The sequence below is a fragment of the Clupea harengus genome, chromosome 9 (genome assembly GCF_900700415.2).
Source record: "Clupea harengus chromosome 9, Ch_v2.0.2, whole genome shotgun sequence".
Classification (NCBI taxonomy): domain Eukaryota; kingdom Metazoa; phylum Chordata; class Actinopteri; order Clupeiformes; family Clupeidae; genus Clupea; species Clupea harengus.
In genome coordinates, this window is record NC_045160.1 from 15,176,378 (window position 1) to 15,191,823 (window position 15,446).

Here is a 15,446-nt window from a genome sequence, read left to right on the forward strand (position 1 = left end):
TTCGGTTCTATTCTGTTCTGTTCTATTCTATTCTATTCTATTCTATTCTGTCTGTCTGTCCGTCCTTTACTTTACTCTATTCCATGCCATCCTATTCTATGGTCATGTCCAATCATACTGTATCATGTTCTATCCTATTCTATGTTATACACTACTCAACTACATTCTGTTTTCATCCTTTCCTCCACTGTGAGATCGTTGGCATCCGGTGCGGAGAGGCAGAGCTCTAGCTCCTTCCTGGCTGCAGAAGGCTGCGTGAACAGAGGGCTGCTGCCTCCTCTCTCTCTACTCTCCACCTGCACACACAGAGCAAGTCCTCCTGCTGCGTTAATGGGCCCACAGTATGGGGCAAATAACCCCATTCATTGACTTCCAATCGCAGAAAAACTCACACAGTGAAAAAAAGATCAGGAATTCAGCCTTTTATAAGTTTTGTGGACCCTATTCTATATGAAAGCCATTTGCCTTTCTTGTAACACCCTGCAATCATTTCTTTTTCATCAAAAATAAATAACAGGAAGTGAAATGTTCTGCTTCTTCTCACTTGTGGACTTTATGTTGTGAAGAAATACTACATGAGACATGAGACCACTCATGCCAGTGCAGTTCAGCAACTACATGCCAAAGAAAGTAGAGAAGGACTTCCGCCACCGCTGCCATACGCCCTCATCTGTGTTTCAGAGCTGTGAAGACCTCCATTCATGTGCCTTCCACAGCTCTTTAGCGGCACCCTCCCCCAGCACACAAACTCATGCACATATACACACAAACTCATGCACACACACACACACACACACACACACACACACACACACACACACACACACACCACACACACACACACACACACACACACACACACACTCTCCCACACACCCTCACATGCACCCATCAAGTCCTCTGGCAACCGTGTAAAGGTAAATACCAAACTGGTTGATGGGTGGCGAAGGGTGCGGGGCCGGCTCGCCTGGATTTGCATTATTCATCTTTATTACCGCGCTGTCCGGGCCTCTTAGGAGGCTGCTGCCACCGGCGAATCACAGCGAAGTCCCATTACAGCAAGGGAGCAGTGGCTTTACAGCCCCTTCCGAACTCATCTCCCTCCCCACCATACACCACACACACATACGCAGCCTAGGAAACATCCCCGCGAAACAAATACACACATGCAAACATACATACACACACATGACCATACACACCTGAGAGAAACTCCTCACACCCTGATAAACCCAGTAAGTAAGGCTTCATATACCCTCTCTTGTGCCACCCCAGCGTACGCCACTCTGTAACTGTGCCACCTCTCAGGAGATGAAAGAGAGAAAAAAGAGGCCCAAAGCTCTGAGGTGATTGAGGCCATGTTAAGCCGTTAAAATCAAGGCAGTACGGGAGCCCAATGGATCGAAGCCATTAGTATTGTTTTTGTGAAATCTAAAACACTAGAGGCAAAAAATAATCACGTATGTAGCAAAAAGAAAAAAAACGAGAACTCCCAAGGAGGTAAAAATAATACCTTCCATCAGTTCAGAGGGGGGCACAAAGAAATACTCTGATAACTCTTAGCAATGAAACGGGATTATTATGTGTGTGTGGGTGTGTGTGTGTGGGTGTGTATGTGCAATTGCTTGCAGGATCTTCGATCTAGACATGAGTGTATGTGTGGGTGTGTGTATGTTTGTGTGTTTGTTTGTGTCTGTGTGTGTACTAGGCTCCTCTAATACCAGGCTTTACCTGACAAGCCTTCTGTTAGCCACCTTTATCCTCCCCGGTCATAGCGATGTTCAATATTTGGAGCCCTGGAGCACATCCAGTTACCCCCTTTAAATAATATCATAACCGCTGAGGTCCCTTGAGACTGAAGGCACAGCAGGATTTAAATATCTTTAAGCACACAAACCGCATGCTATGCACAATCTCTGCTACCCCATCAATCATCACTTTATAGCAAACAAGTGACTTTATGGTAAATGCCAAGTGTGATGTGATATTGTACCATGCAGGTACTGTACAGTCTCTCTTTCTCTCTCTCTCTCTCTCTCTCTGTCCTTTTCAACACCCCCCCCCCCCTCAACTGCCGTCAATGCCTGTTCAACAGAAGACAAATGGCAAGCCCTATCTCATATTCGACATTTCCAAGAGACATTTTCCACAGACACACAACTAATCTGAGTGTTATCTCTTGTAAGGAGGACGTAATAGTGATTTCATCTGTGATTGGGGAACCTGTCTTGCTATCTACTAAAGGACAATGGCATAAGGAGAATGCCTCTGTCACACTCTTTTTTAGGCTTGTCAGCAGATGTATCTCTGCCTATTTGTTCTTCTGTCACAGGGTGAAATACCCTAAAACACATGAATTTAGATGAACTTATTTCTCAGCGTCGCTGTGAAATGGCTAAATGTGAAGAAATCCCATCAGGCACAGAAAATGCACTAATTTAAAAGTAGCACTACATTCTCTTATTCACAATAATAGGTTAAAAAAAATGGAAACTGCTTTTATGCATCTAAGCATTTCTTCCTCATTTTTCTTGGCTGAAAGTAAACACATCTTGCTGTTGATGGGAAGAGGGAAAACAAACAATCAGAAGGCATACAATGCGAGGGGGAGAGAAAGCCTTAAGCATGGCAGCACAATCCATTTAACACAAAGTAATGCCATTTCCCACGGAGTTCCCCGGTCATGGAAATCAAGGAAACATTTTAAAAGCCTGGAAAAGTCATGAAATTCAGTAATTCATTGAAAGGTTTGGAAAAATCATGACATTTTATTTTGTCGTCGATAAGTCTAATGAAATGAATTATGTTATTGTACTCTTCCATGGATAATGTTTTGTTCTGCGCATTTCTGCAGCTTGATACAGCATCCACTTAGACATTCACAATAGACATCGCCCAACTAGTCCATTAGAAAAGGAATGGAAAAGGTTGTTGTTTCAATTTTATTCAATAAGTAGACCCAATGCAATTTTGTGTACTTGTAGGTTGAGAAAGGTCATGGAAAGTTTATGAAAGGTCCTTGAAAGGTCATGGAAAAGTTCTGAAATGTTGTCAATGAAAATGGGTGGGAAATACAGTGGCCCTTAGGGTGAAAATACAATGACATTTCAGAAAACATGACATTTTACAAAACACAACATTTTAGTAAACACAACATTTCACAAAACACAGCAACATTTAAAAAAGATTACGGAAACGATTACATGTCTGTGCACAACTCTTTTGCGGAAGAAATTATGTATTGTGGGAAGAAATTTCAGTCTCTTCCAAGATGTTGAAAGTATATCGATAATTAAATCATAAGAATGCCCTCTGTTATAAATTATTCTTTTACGATTTCAATGTCCTCAGCCATCCTTTCAAACTCTGTCTAGATTTCGTGCAAGGACACTGAGAGTACAAACAGGAAATGACATTGAACAGTTGCCAGGGCCTTGGGTTCTGTCCAATCACAAACAAGAAGTGTTGTCCCGCCTTTTCTGTAATCTTTGTGAAATGTGGCTGTGTTTTGTGAAATGTCATTGTGTTTTGTGAAATGTTGTGTTTTGTGAATTGTTGTGTTTTCCGAAATGTCGTTCTGTTTTGTGAAATGTTGTGCTTTCCGAAATGCTGTTGTGTTTTGTAAAAGGTTGTGTTTTCTGAAATATCTTTGTGTTCTCTGCAATGTCGTGCTTTGGCCCTCTGGGCCACCATAGTGAACCCCATTTCATACGGGAGAAATTCAAATGTGTTGATACTATCATGTGTAATTGATTGGGGCTTAAGTCCTCCACCAACTCAAGCATGTATAAAAACCTCCACATGCCAGCCTGCTTCTGTAGGCCAGTGAGAATATAAAGGGGTTCTCTCACTCTGGAAGGAGGCCTCTCCTCTTCCATTCACCAGCAATGTGATGACAACATCCTCCCATAAACATCTGCCTTTACCAGTCAGGTTGACAGACACTATCTCCCTCTTCCTATCTCTCAAGCATCATCATCCCCCCTCCTCGAACTAGTCGGCACTCATCTTAAAATGAGTTTGATCTCTGTGTCGAAAACATCCCGTCCCTAATCGAAAGGCAACAACTGTACGTGGGGGGGCTGCATTCTGCGTAGCCGCGTAGTGTGTGCGCTGACAGCCCTCGCCGAGCGTGTTAGCCTTGTGATTACCTGCTGCCTTCCCTGGTCTGCCACGGCCGGGTCGGCGCTGTGCATCCCTGCCCCCAGATGAAGTACCTTCTAGATCAGAGCTGGCACTCCAAACGAGGCAGAGAGAGAGAGAGAGAGAGAGAGAGGGGGAGACAGAGAGACGGAGAGAAGCGCTCCAGAGCCCCCGCGACTCTGCACGCGCCGCGCACACACACACGCCAAAGCCAATTAGCCGCGGCGCCCACCAACCGGACAGCCAATCCACGAGAGGCACAGGGTTGTGCGGGGGGAGGGAGGGGTGCATGATTTGGTGCACTAACGTTTGCTCTTCCTCTAGATGTGGGGATCAATACGGACAGATGCTGAGGGCCCTGCAGCCTCAGCGAAGACCTTGCTAACGCTCAACCAGAGGCTACGGATAGGAGCGATAGGGTCGATGGTGTTGCCAAGGTGACCACATTTTTATCAAAGATGATGGCATCTCCATGGGAAACATATAGGGGTAGAAGCCAAACAAGACTGACAAAGGCCCATCATTCAGAGGTCCTGTCTGCAGAAAAGGGAAGAAAAAAAAGACACACTCTCTTCACAGCCCTGGCCAGCATGTTCTTTTTCTCTCACTCATCTGCCACCGCCGTGTGGACAGGCATCATATCAGGCCACTGATACGATCAGCGCAGTGGATGAGGAGGAGAGCGGAGGAGATGAAGAGAGGAAAGCCAAAGAACCCGCAGTGAAGTCAATCCACAAACAAACCTGCCAGACTCCTAAGGGGTCCAAGGGACCACAGGCCCCCGCGTTCCCAATCTCAGGACCCGCTCTCAGCGAATAACCCTTCCGCACGGCACAAACAGGCAGCGGGATTGATGAGCCGTATGGATTAAAACTACTCTCGGCGTGCAGACAGAGAGAGAGAGATGGCTGATGGAATAATGGGGGTTCAGTAGGAGCGGTGGCTGTGCGGAGAGATTGGCCATTGATTGGTAATGAATATCTCCCAGCTGCCTCCGCACACTCTCTCCTGGATAGAGGAAGAGAGAGAGGAGGAGAGAGGAAAAGAGAGAGAGAGAGAGAGAGAGCAGTGAAAGGCGCACTGGGTGCGTCATGAGGCACGCGTTAACAGCACGGCGGTAATGTCATTGAGCCACTGTGAGTGTGTCAGCGCTGACAAGAGGCTTTCTGCTGCGCAATAGAGCAGCTGCGGCCATTTAGGCGGAGGAGACAGGAGACAGGGAGAGGAAGACGAGCAACACTGATTAGCCATGACGAGGGCAGGAGAGGGGGGCAGAGGAGGAGGAGGTGGCAGAAGCACATGGTGCTGAATGTTGGTGCTGTGAGAAAGGCATTTGATATCGGCCGCGGGGTACAGTGAAGTGGCGGGTGTGTGTGTGTGTGGGGGTGTGGAGGGGGGTGCATGATTCTAGCTGTGATTCACCAGCTCAGTGAATTACAAAACCAGCTTTCAAATAGCAGTCAGGAAGCTTGAATTGCGTGGGAAGTCGTCAAGGCATGTAAGCAAAGCGTTCACAGGTGCCATTGAGAGCCACAGATGTCTACTGTGAGGCGCAAACTACTGAGTAACACAAACATGGAAAGCAGTGACGGAAAATAAAATAAATAGATTTGTACATGTGCACGCACGCACACACACACACACACAGACACACACACGCACGGGATGGAGGAATCGTAAGAAAGCAGTCTTCTTCTGGAATCCAATTCAGAGCTGACAGCCACTGGGATAAACATTTCGCGAGACTGTCGGTTTGAAATGTCAGGCGCTATTCAGGTGCGCTTGTGGCAAAGAGAAAGAAGAGAACGGCGAACGAGAGCGAGAGCCCGTCGCCACCCCCTCAGCTCCCGGGAAGCATCAAGAGCTTTATTGAGATCTCACACCCTGAGATGGGTGTGTGTGTGTGTGTGTGTGTGTGTGTGTTTGTGTGTGTGTGTGTGTGTGTGTGTGTGTGTGTGTGGAGGGGGGGGGGGGGGTTCAGAAGAGTGAGAGAGATTGTTAAGGGAGGGGGGGGCTCATATACAATAACACTCATTTTCAATAGAGCAAGCTAAAAGGAAATTCTGGGAAAGAACAATTAGGAGGGTATACATGCACTGAATGGCCCTTGATGACAGCAGAGAGAGCATTCGAATAGGTTAATCACCGCTTATCCAAAAACAGGTGTTGAACATTTCTCAATCCTCTGAAATTATATGATCATCAGAGCTCAAGAGCATGCCGTTTAATTAAATGAGATGTCCTCTCCTTCCCTGTTTTTGCTTTCTTTTTTTTCTTTTTTTTTTCAAAAGCCCTGAAGCAGTACTGATTGGGTCGGATCACCAAGAGCAAATTGCTTTCCCTCAGTACCAACAGAGAGAGAGAGAGAGAGAGAGAGAGAGAGAGAGAGAGGAAGAGATAGAGGTAGAGGAAGAGAGAGAGCAGGATACATAGATATAGATAGAGAGAGAAAGTGGGAAGGCGTGGACATGTATAATTTATCACCTGGGTTCTGTGATGATGCGAGTATTAGCAATGCTGTGCAAATCACTAAAAGGTCTCCAACATCATTCCCATGCAATAGTCCTTCCTGCCTGATGCAACAACCATTCAAAGGTCACTCTGGGCTGAAATGTTGATTGCTTTCATGGAACAGCAAGCCATGCTACACCCAAACCAAATGACAGAGAAATAGTTAAGTATAAAGAAGGTCAATTACACACATTGCATGTGAGACTAAGGTATAATAAATACATTTTTAGAAGATATTTTAGTTTGTATTGTTTGTACAATTTGTATTGCAAGGCCATAAAAGACAAATGGAAGATGGAGTGGTTGGACACAGCAGAACTGTTCTATTCAAAGTAAGCAGCTCGTAAAGCCAAAATCCCAATAGTAAAAAGTTTCCAAGAGTAAGGTTTGTAAAAGGTGTGGTGAAAGCTGTTCTTACAGCACACATAAATGACTAGAAATATATTTATATTTATATATACTTTGATCTTTACAAGACTATTCTCACCAACACCAACATGTCACCAGCCATTCAGACATTCTTGTAATTTATCTAACGAGGAAAACATTCTACACCAACATCCCCTTGTCACGGTCACCATAATGACCTGCCCATGCACCGGCGGATGGGCTTGACACCGGCGCGTCCCAAACTATGATATGTTTCCCCGAAATGCCACACAAACCATTAAAATGAGATTTAGCCCGTGCCCCTGTGACTGTGGAGGTGTGTGCTGTCTCAGGGATTTACTGTGTCTGGACAGGCACATAAACCATCACCCCGGCCCGGCTGTCTCACTGTCGTGGCTACAGATTACAGGAAATCATAAAGATAGACTCATCTCCTCCTCCCAGAGCACGGAGGGGCGAGGAGACAGCAGAGTCCTATTCACTTCTGAGAGGTGCTAATGTGGAGAAAAACAACTTCTCCAGCCGGGATGTTTCACAAGGTTCAGCTAGATTGGATCCAGTGTGTGTGTGTGTGTGTGTGTGTGTGTGTGTGTGTGTGTGTGTGTGTGTGTGTGTGTGTGTGTGTGTGTGTGTGTGGGTGTGTGTGTGTGTCTGTGTGTCTGTGTGTCTGTGCCATTGCAGTGTGCATTTGGGTGTCTGGGTGTGTGTGTGTGTGTGTGTTGGTGTGTGTGTGTGTGTGTGTGTGTGTGTGTGTGTAGGTGTGTGTGTGTGTGTCTGAGTGTCTGTGAGTGTCTGCGTGTGTGTATGTGTGCCGCAAGGATAACATCTCCAGTAATTAGACTTAAAAAATATTGTGGCATTTTGAGGTCAAGTGCAGACATGAGGAACAAAACTGCAGAAATATAACAGATCAGAAATTAGGCTTTTACAATTGAGTTTGGATCTGTGCCATACTCTAGCATTGGCCTTGGATTTACGCCTCTGCTCATCCAGCCAAAATTGATTCCAATACCAAGTGATTGACAAGGTGTTCAATCTAACAAACAAAGCATTTCCCCTTCCCTCTCCTCCTCTCTCCCCAGCCCCTACCCTCCCCCCTCCCCCCCTCTTTTCTCTCTCCTCTGGCATTGGGTAAAAATAATAGCACAGACACACATACACACACACACACACACACACACACACACACACACACACACACACACACACAGACACAGACACACACACACACACACACACACACACACACACACACACACAGAGACACACAGACACACACACACACACACACAGACACAGACACCTATACACACATTTCTCCCTTCTCTCAGCCCCTCTCCTCCCTCCCTACCTTCATACGGCCTCTGAATGTCAGACAGTGTTGACTTCATAATGAAAAGCTGGCCATCCAGATGTTTTTTTTTTTTTTAAATGCCTCTTTGTTGTACTGTGGGGTTGAGTCTTATCCAATCTGCTGCAGTGTTGTAGCCAGATTAATGAAAAACTACTGACGTAATAACTGGATGTTGCAGGAGTTCTCCATGCCAGTTCAATTTAGTACAGAGAAAGCCTCAGTGGAAGACACAGGCGCACATTGAATTACAAGTGAATAATATTCAGAGCAGATGGACAGCTCTGCATTGTATATTTCCAATACATAATACTGTAATGTGTCAGCTGTTGTGTGTGTTTCTGTGCACATGTTTTTGTCCAGTCTAAATGTGTGTGCATCTGTGAATGTGCACACCGTGACTGTGTGCATGTGTCTGTAATTCTTTGTCTAATTGTGTGTTTAAGCGGAGCTGTGTATATGCCAGTCACAGAGCCGGGAAGTCGCCTAACAGCAGGAAACCAGGCTGGCAGTGGCCATTTCTCTCCCGGCCGGGGCCGCAGTGAGCTCCGCCATCCGTCAGGCTCACAGCTGTGGCAGGGCGGCCCTGTGCGGGACCGGGAGGCCATGCAGCCCTGCTCCCGACTCATTTCCCTGGCCCTTAATCAAAAGGAGGAGAGGGGGGCCTGACCCAGGCTCTCAGGCACAGCATCAAAACTCCCATTACAGCCTCTCACACACACACACACACACACACACACACACACACACACATACACACACACATTCACGCACACTCAAATACGCACACACTCACACTTACACACATATACATCATAAAAACCCATAAAAACATACCCACACACACACAGACTGACAAATGCATGCACGCACATTCACGCACACTCACACACACACACTCAAACATGCACAAGCTTTCACACACACAAGGGCAAGCCTGAGGAGAAAAGGACTAGCTCTCTCCATCCATCCCATTTCTCTGACTGCCATCAGGCTCCTCCCACACAGGGTGATGGAGCCGCTGATGAATTAGTCCCTGGAGGGGATGGGTCCTGATCCTGACAGCAGGGAGAGTGCCCTTTCTGCCAGGCCCTCCACAGCGAGCGGAGCAGACACTGGCCAGGCCAAAGGAGTCTGGCCAGGTGCGTCGGCTACCACTGCATGCTGGGTAATAGAGTCAGGGCACGGAGACCTCTCCCCTCCACGCCGGGGCTGCTCTCCGGAGGGGAGGGGAGTGGATGGGGGGCCTGGCCCTGCCGCTCCGGAGCGGAGCGGGGAACAATATGTCAGCCCACTCTGACATTCCCATAATCACTGGCTCTTCCCGAGGGGCCACCTGCGCCGGGAGCCAGCCGCCACACTGCGAATTTACAGAGCTGCAGCATGCCAGACACCACTGGCATCAGTCAGCGCGCCACTCCCGCCAGACACACACACGCTCACACACACACACACGCTCACACACACACACACGCTCCCACACACACACACACAGCCCACACTAATACTAGGGATATACTGTATGCACACAGGTCTACATTTTATATATATACTATATATATAGAGAGAGAGAGAAAGAGAGAGAGATATACATATCTATATGTGTGCATGTATGTGTATATAAATATACATATATATATACACATAAAGTGGATGCACACATATAGATATGTATATCTTATATACAGTTTATTCATTTTCACCAACACGCACATATGTGTATATAAAATGTATATACATACACACACACAGATATATCTGATGTGTGTGTATGTGTGTGGATTGACTGCACCCAGAGTAAATAGATCTGTTGACCTTCATCCATTTCAAAGAGAGCAATACAGTGTCATCAATTTGTGATGGAGGCTCCCACTAGCTTTTAGCTGGCTCTCACCACCGTTTGTGGATTGATGGAGGTGCGTATTAGTCAGAGTGCTTTTCAAGGTAAGGCCGCAGCAGAGTGTAGCCTCAGAGGCCGAGCACTCCTGAGTGAAGGTGAGTGGTCAGGACAGAGAGATACATCGACCCCTGGAGGTCAAAGATCAACATGTGATCCAGTATTGATGTCGTGCAAAGTCCAATTAGAAGCACAAGGGTCCTGACGGATTTGTTTCTTGTTACTCTGCTGTTCTGTAAATAGGGTTGAGGAGGATGTGCCTGTTACTTAGTTTTACCTTGAAATATGCATGGTGAGATTTATGTTAAAAGAACTGCTGTGGCAGAAGACCAAGGCTATGTCAGATTTAAAAGATTCCTCTGCCTTAAATTATGCAGTCCATATTATTTTCCTGACTGCTTTATTTATGAAACAGAAGAAGCAATTCAGGGTGAAACAAATGAATACAGGCCTTTTTCACGTCATGATGTCAACAACATCTAACGAATGCTGTCACTACTTTATTTATGAGCAAGAGATACAATTGGTGTTGAAACCACGAGTGAAACCACGCAATATTGACAAAGCATCTGATCTGAAACACATAGCGCTCTGAGAAGACAGATTGCCTTTAGACTGAAATGGTTATTCTGATAAATGTGCTGCACAATCGATAGTGCACCCTGGAATGTGAGCAATTGTCTCTGCGTGTTTTGAAAATAATCTCATAACACGTGCTGTATATATCTATACATGTTTTGCCAAGATGCACTTCATATGCATCCTGTGTTTCAGGAGTTGGAGACAGCAGAGTCGACGGGATTAAAGATGATTGCGTGAGAACTATGCCAGATTGGCAGACATGGTTAGAACCCCGTAACAAAATGAACGGTGCGTCGGATTGCTTTATGTGGTGGAAAACTGAATGAATCCCTTGAATTAATTCATTTGTAAAGTCCTTTGAGTGCGTTGGTTTCACTGTCCACTTCAAATAAATTATTGAAAAGACTTGTAAATATGCTTTCCCGCGCTACCGTGTGCCAGATTTTAAACCAAATACATCTGCGGGTCAGAGTGGTACTTAGAGTTTGCGTAATCTCCGGGTAGGTAAAGGACTTTAACGGAAGTTACATTTTTTTATTATTATTTTAGAAATGTCCACTGCTGTTTTATCTCAGGAGAAAGGAACAGTTTGCTAAATAATTTATAACATCATTCCTGCTGTGCCATCTGATGCACTAAATAATACTGCACATGAATTGTATTACGAGAAGATACCTTTTATTAAAGTTTCATGTTTACTTTTATTTGAGAGAGATCGACAACTCAAGTACAACCGCACAACGTTTTCTGTCATATTCTTCTAGTTTAATTTCAGGAAAGTAAATATTGTTTATGTACTTCGTATGCAGTATATGGATGTATATATATATATATATATATATTGTCCTTGTATTTCGGGGGAAATGCATCCATATTTATGTCAGGCAAGAGGAATTGAAATGTCGGTGCTTTCAGTTTTTGAAGTATTTTCCTTTTACAGAAGACTCCAACCCAGACACAGTTTCAAAAGATCCCGCGGAAAGTCAGACTTGAAAGGCAACTTCTATTTCTATTCTGTTACCCCCTCGCAAAATGGACCTGTTGAACTTACACCTTTTCCAGATAATTATCAAACAGTAACATATAGTCTAAACCGTGTCTGTTGTGAATATGTTTTCACGTAATTGGAATTAAAGGATGCGATTAATACTTTCATTCAATACCTCGCACAAGTAAAGATTGAGGCTTTAGCCTTAACCACTGAGTCACTTTTAGGGTGCTTGGGTGATGTCCGGTTTCTTCTCTGCTTTAGATGTTGAAAGCGCGGCCAATGAAGGAAGGAGAGAGAACGACTGGCTTCATTATGTTAACCGGGTCTCGCAGCATCAAATGTCAAGAGGTTCTAAAAACAAGAGGTTGCTTCCACGCGAGTATAGGCTACGTTAAAAGAGGCTCAAAGACGAAGGGACAAAGGGGCGAAACGGCAGTCGTGTGATGTGCGGGAAGACTGCGTGCACTGCGTTCCAACCCTAAGAGTACAGACAACGGACAACACATGGGTTCCAAAATACAATCATGTTTAAGCGATGAATATGCCTTACCTTGAACGTGCACAACCAGGGCGACAGCGGAGAGAATCAGCAGAAGAGTGGCCAAATTCGGTCGACAATACATTATCGGGTTCATGCTTACAGCTTGGAATCCCTCTCACAGAAAGATATGTCCTTGTGTTTGAACACTTTCCTAACAAAATCACAGGAAAGCGACCAAAATGCTCTGGAAGCCACTTGCAGTGAGACGCCCCTTCGCTCGCAGTAAAGAACGCGATCGTTTGGCAGGATCGCACACTCGGATCTGATTTGTATTTCTGATCAGCAGGCAGTCAGAGGATGGTAAATTTCAACGCTCACTAAGCCGATTGCTGGTTCGAAGTGCTGTCAGCACCTTCAAGACAAGAGCGCTGCCGCTGTTTCAGTACCGCGGACAGCTCCTAGCGTCAGCAACTGGAACAACTTCAGGATCGTCCAAAGTTTGTACCGTACATAATCTAATACTGCCCTCGTTTAAATGGCTTAAGTATTACAATTATATTGTTTCATTCTGAAATATTGATTGTGAGGTCTAGTACAGTATTGATCCCTGTCGTCGGTAATCAAAATGACTGTTGTACACTGGCTCTTACAGGATTGGCCTACATTCGTACAGTAAATATACCCCACATTTCTTGAAGAAAAATTGCTGTAGTATTTCAAGCTTTTTCCGGTTTAGTACGACGCAATTATAACGTGTTACATGAACATTCAAATGTCAAAAACGAATGTAGGCCTATGTGAGAGGATATTAAATAAAGCATCTGTGTCAAAATGAACTTCCATATTGTGACACTGTGTTTAATTCTTTGATGGACGATATACAATCTTTAGAACATGAGTTTACTTTAAGTGCCGGTTTCTGAATAGGCCTGAATTCATAATTATGCAAGCACTCATATGGCTAACATTTTAGTGGGCCCTGAGGAAGAATTATAAAAAGTGTAAATCCGAACACAAATCCTTCAAAAAATTACTCATACAATGACCTCCTCATCAGTATCCAGTGTCTGCACTCTAAAAAGAGCTAAAATGAACAGGAAAGAGCAACACTCATGAAATAAACATAAGGGGAGAAAGAAAGAGAAAGAGTGAAAGAGAGATGGCGTTATGGAAATAATACAGAAATGTTAAGTGTTGCCTCTACTGCTTAGGTGTTATAAATGTTACTCACAAATTCTAATGCAAGTCTCATCTGTGTGACTCCCCCCGGAATAACACTTCATTTTTCCAAGCTCCCCCAGGCTTGTTCGATGTTTGTTGAAAAATACTGCTCACCATGCTCTTGCCCTGGATTAATTAGCATTCCGAGCCCCGTGATGAAACTGGTAATTATGATTTGATGCAAACTCAAAGTGAGAGATAATCTTAATATTTCTCAACTGAGTCGTAAGACTGCATTTAAAAGGCAAGCCAAGTCGTGTGTGTGTGTGGTGGGGGTGGATGTGTGGGTGAGGGGGGCTATTTCATACACACACACACACACACACACACGCACACACACACACACGCACACATGCACACACGCACACACGCACACACACGCACACACACACACACACACACACACACACACAGCCTCTGAATCCATTTGGGACTTCTGTTTTTTTCCCACTTTGTGTGTTTACAGATGTCTCCTCACTGAGCTGTAATAGCCTACTGTGCTCCTGGGCAAGGCTCCACCTGTCTCCCAGTGATATCCCTGTCTGTGTTTGAAGGTTTCAACTGAAAGGCATCAGCATGTAACAGCTTTTAAAGCCACTAATAAAACAAAAAACAACAGATCGACCGCAGATATCACAAGAGGGAAACATTACTGGAAAACAATGATAAACCCCGCAACCCCAGTCAGTGCAGCCCTTCGCAGAGTGGCTATAGGAACCAAGCAGAGAAATTTCATTTACAGTCTTTAATATCCAGCTCTGGGCTGAAAGAGGGAGAGAGGGAGGGGAGGAAGAGAATGAGTACGGGTGGGGAGGGGAGGGGAGAGGAGGGTGTAGGGGAATGAGCTAACCGCAGTGCACATAAATTAGCACAATCATACATGCACATTCTACAACTAATCAAGTTATGGTTTGATGAGCCAGGAGAATGGCTGTTAATCAGAAGCAACACATGTAGCGTTAGGAGGGGGGAATGAACCGGCACGTGTCGGGGCTGACACGAGTTGCGGTAGATGACCCGATGAATTATGTGGCTCGGCTCAGCGGACCTGAAAAGAAAATATATGCGTATGAACACGGACAGGATAATAAATTCTGATTAAACGCTGTTCCACCACTGTGCATACTGCAAAAAATACAGTATGAAAACAGCCCCAAAGACTGGGCCTTCAGAGAAGCGGGGTTACAAACCTGCATGCGGTCCAAAAATGACTTGGCTAATCTTGACCGGTGCATAGGCTATATCTTCTCTGCTGAACATACCATGTGAAAACAATGTGCATCCCATTGTGCAGTTGCTCACTCTAACTCAGTGCAATTTCATATGCAGTGCAAATCATTCCGGCAGCAAACACTAATGTATGTAAATTGAATGCCTCGGACATCAAATGGCAGCAATTTTGTGGCCTCTCACAGAGCTGAGAGGGAAGGGAAGAAGTTCATGGCTTTGAATTTACCACTTGCCCTGCAGGGAACAGCAAAGCTCCAATGTGGCTCAATTTTAGTAATTTCCTTTAGTTCTGAGCAGTATCATAGCTGGATAGAGAGGTCAACCAATGCTCGATGAGGTCTGCAGACATCCTTGTCAAAACTTGTTGCAAAGCTTGGCAAGCTTGACATGTCTATGCGGTGACGTAGACTGTTGTTATTCCATTTTTGGGGTAACTATTGGCAAAACAACAAATCTACAAGTCTAGCTAACCAGATTTAAAAAAATGAATGGAAGGTCAACAGTTTGTTGACAGCAACTGCAAAATTCAAAATGTATCAGACCAAGTCTATTTTCTGTGATTCTGTGATTAAAGTGCTAGGCTCTGCAGCATAGACCATACTTGTAGGAATAATTTTCAGATAATTGTAACACTTTTGTCTGTTAACAT

The 15,446-nt window shown here is 44.9% G+C and overlaps 1 protein-coding gene across 5 annotated transcripts in view; it reads right to left on the reverse strand.

Moving 5' to 3' along the window:
* Positions 1–12,730, reverse strand: part of sez6b (seizure related 6 homolog b) — a 158,581-nt gene extending 145,851 nt beyond the window's left edge. For all 5 annotated transcript variants that reach the window (XM_031573612.1, XM_031573613.1, XM_031573609.1 and 2 more), the window contains exon 1: positions 12,416–12,730. In XM_031573612.1, the coding sequence (XP_031429472.1) occupies positions 12,416–12,500 (85 nt within the window). In that variant the 5' untranslated portion in view covers positions 12,501–12,730. The remainder of the gene's footprint in view (positions 1–12,415) is intronic.
* Between the last annotated feature and the right edge of the window lie 2,716 nt (positions 12,731–15,446).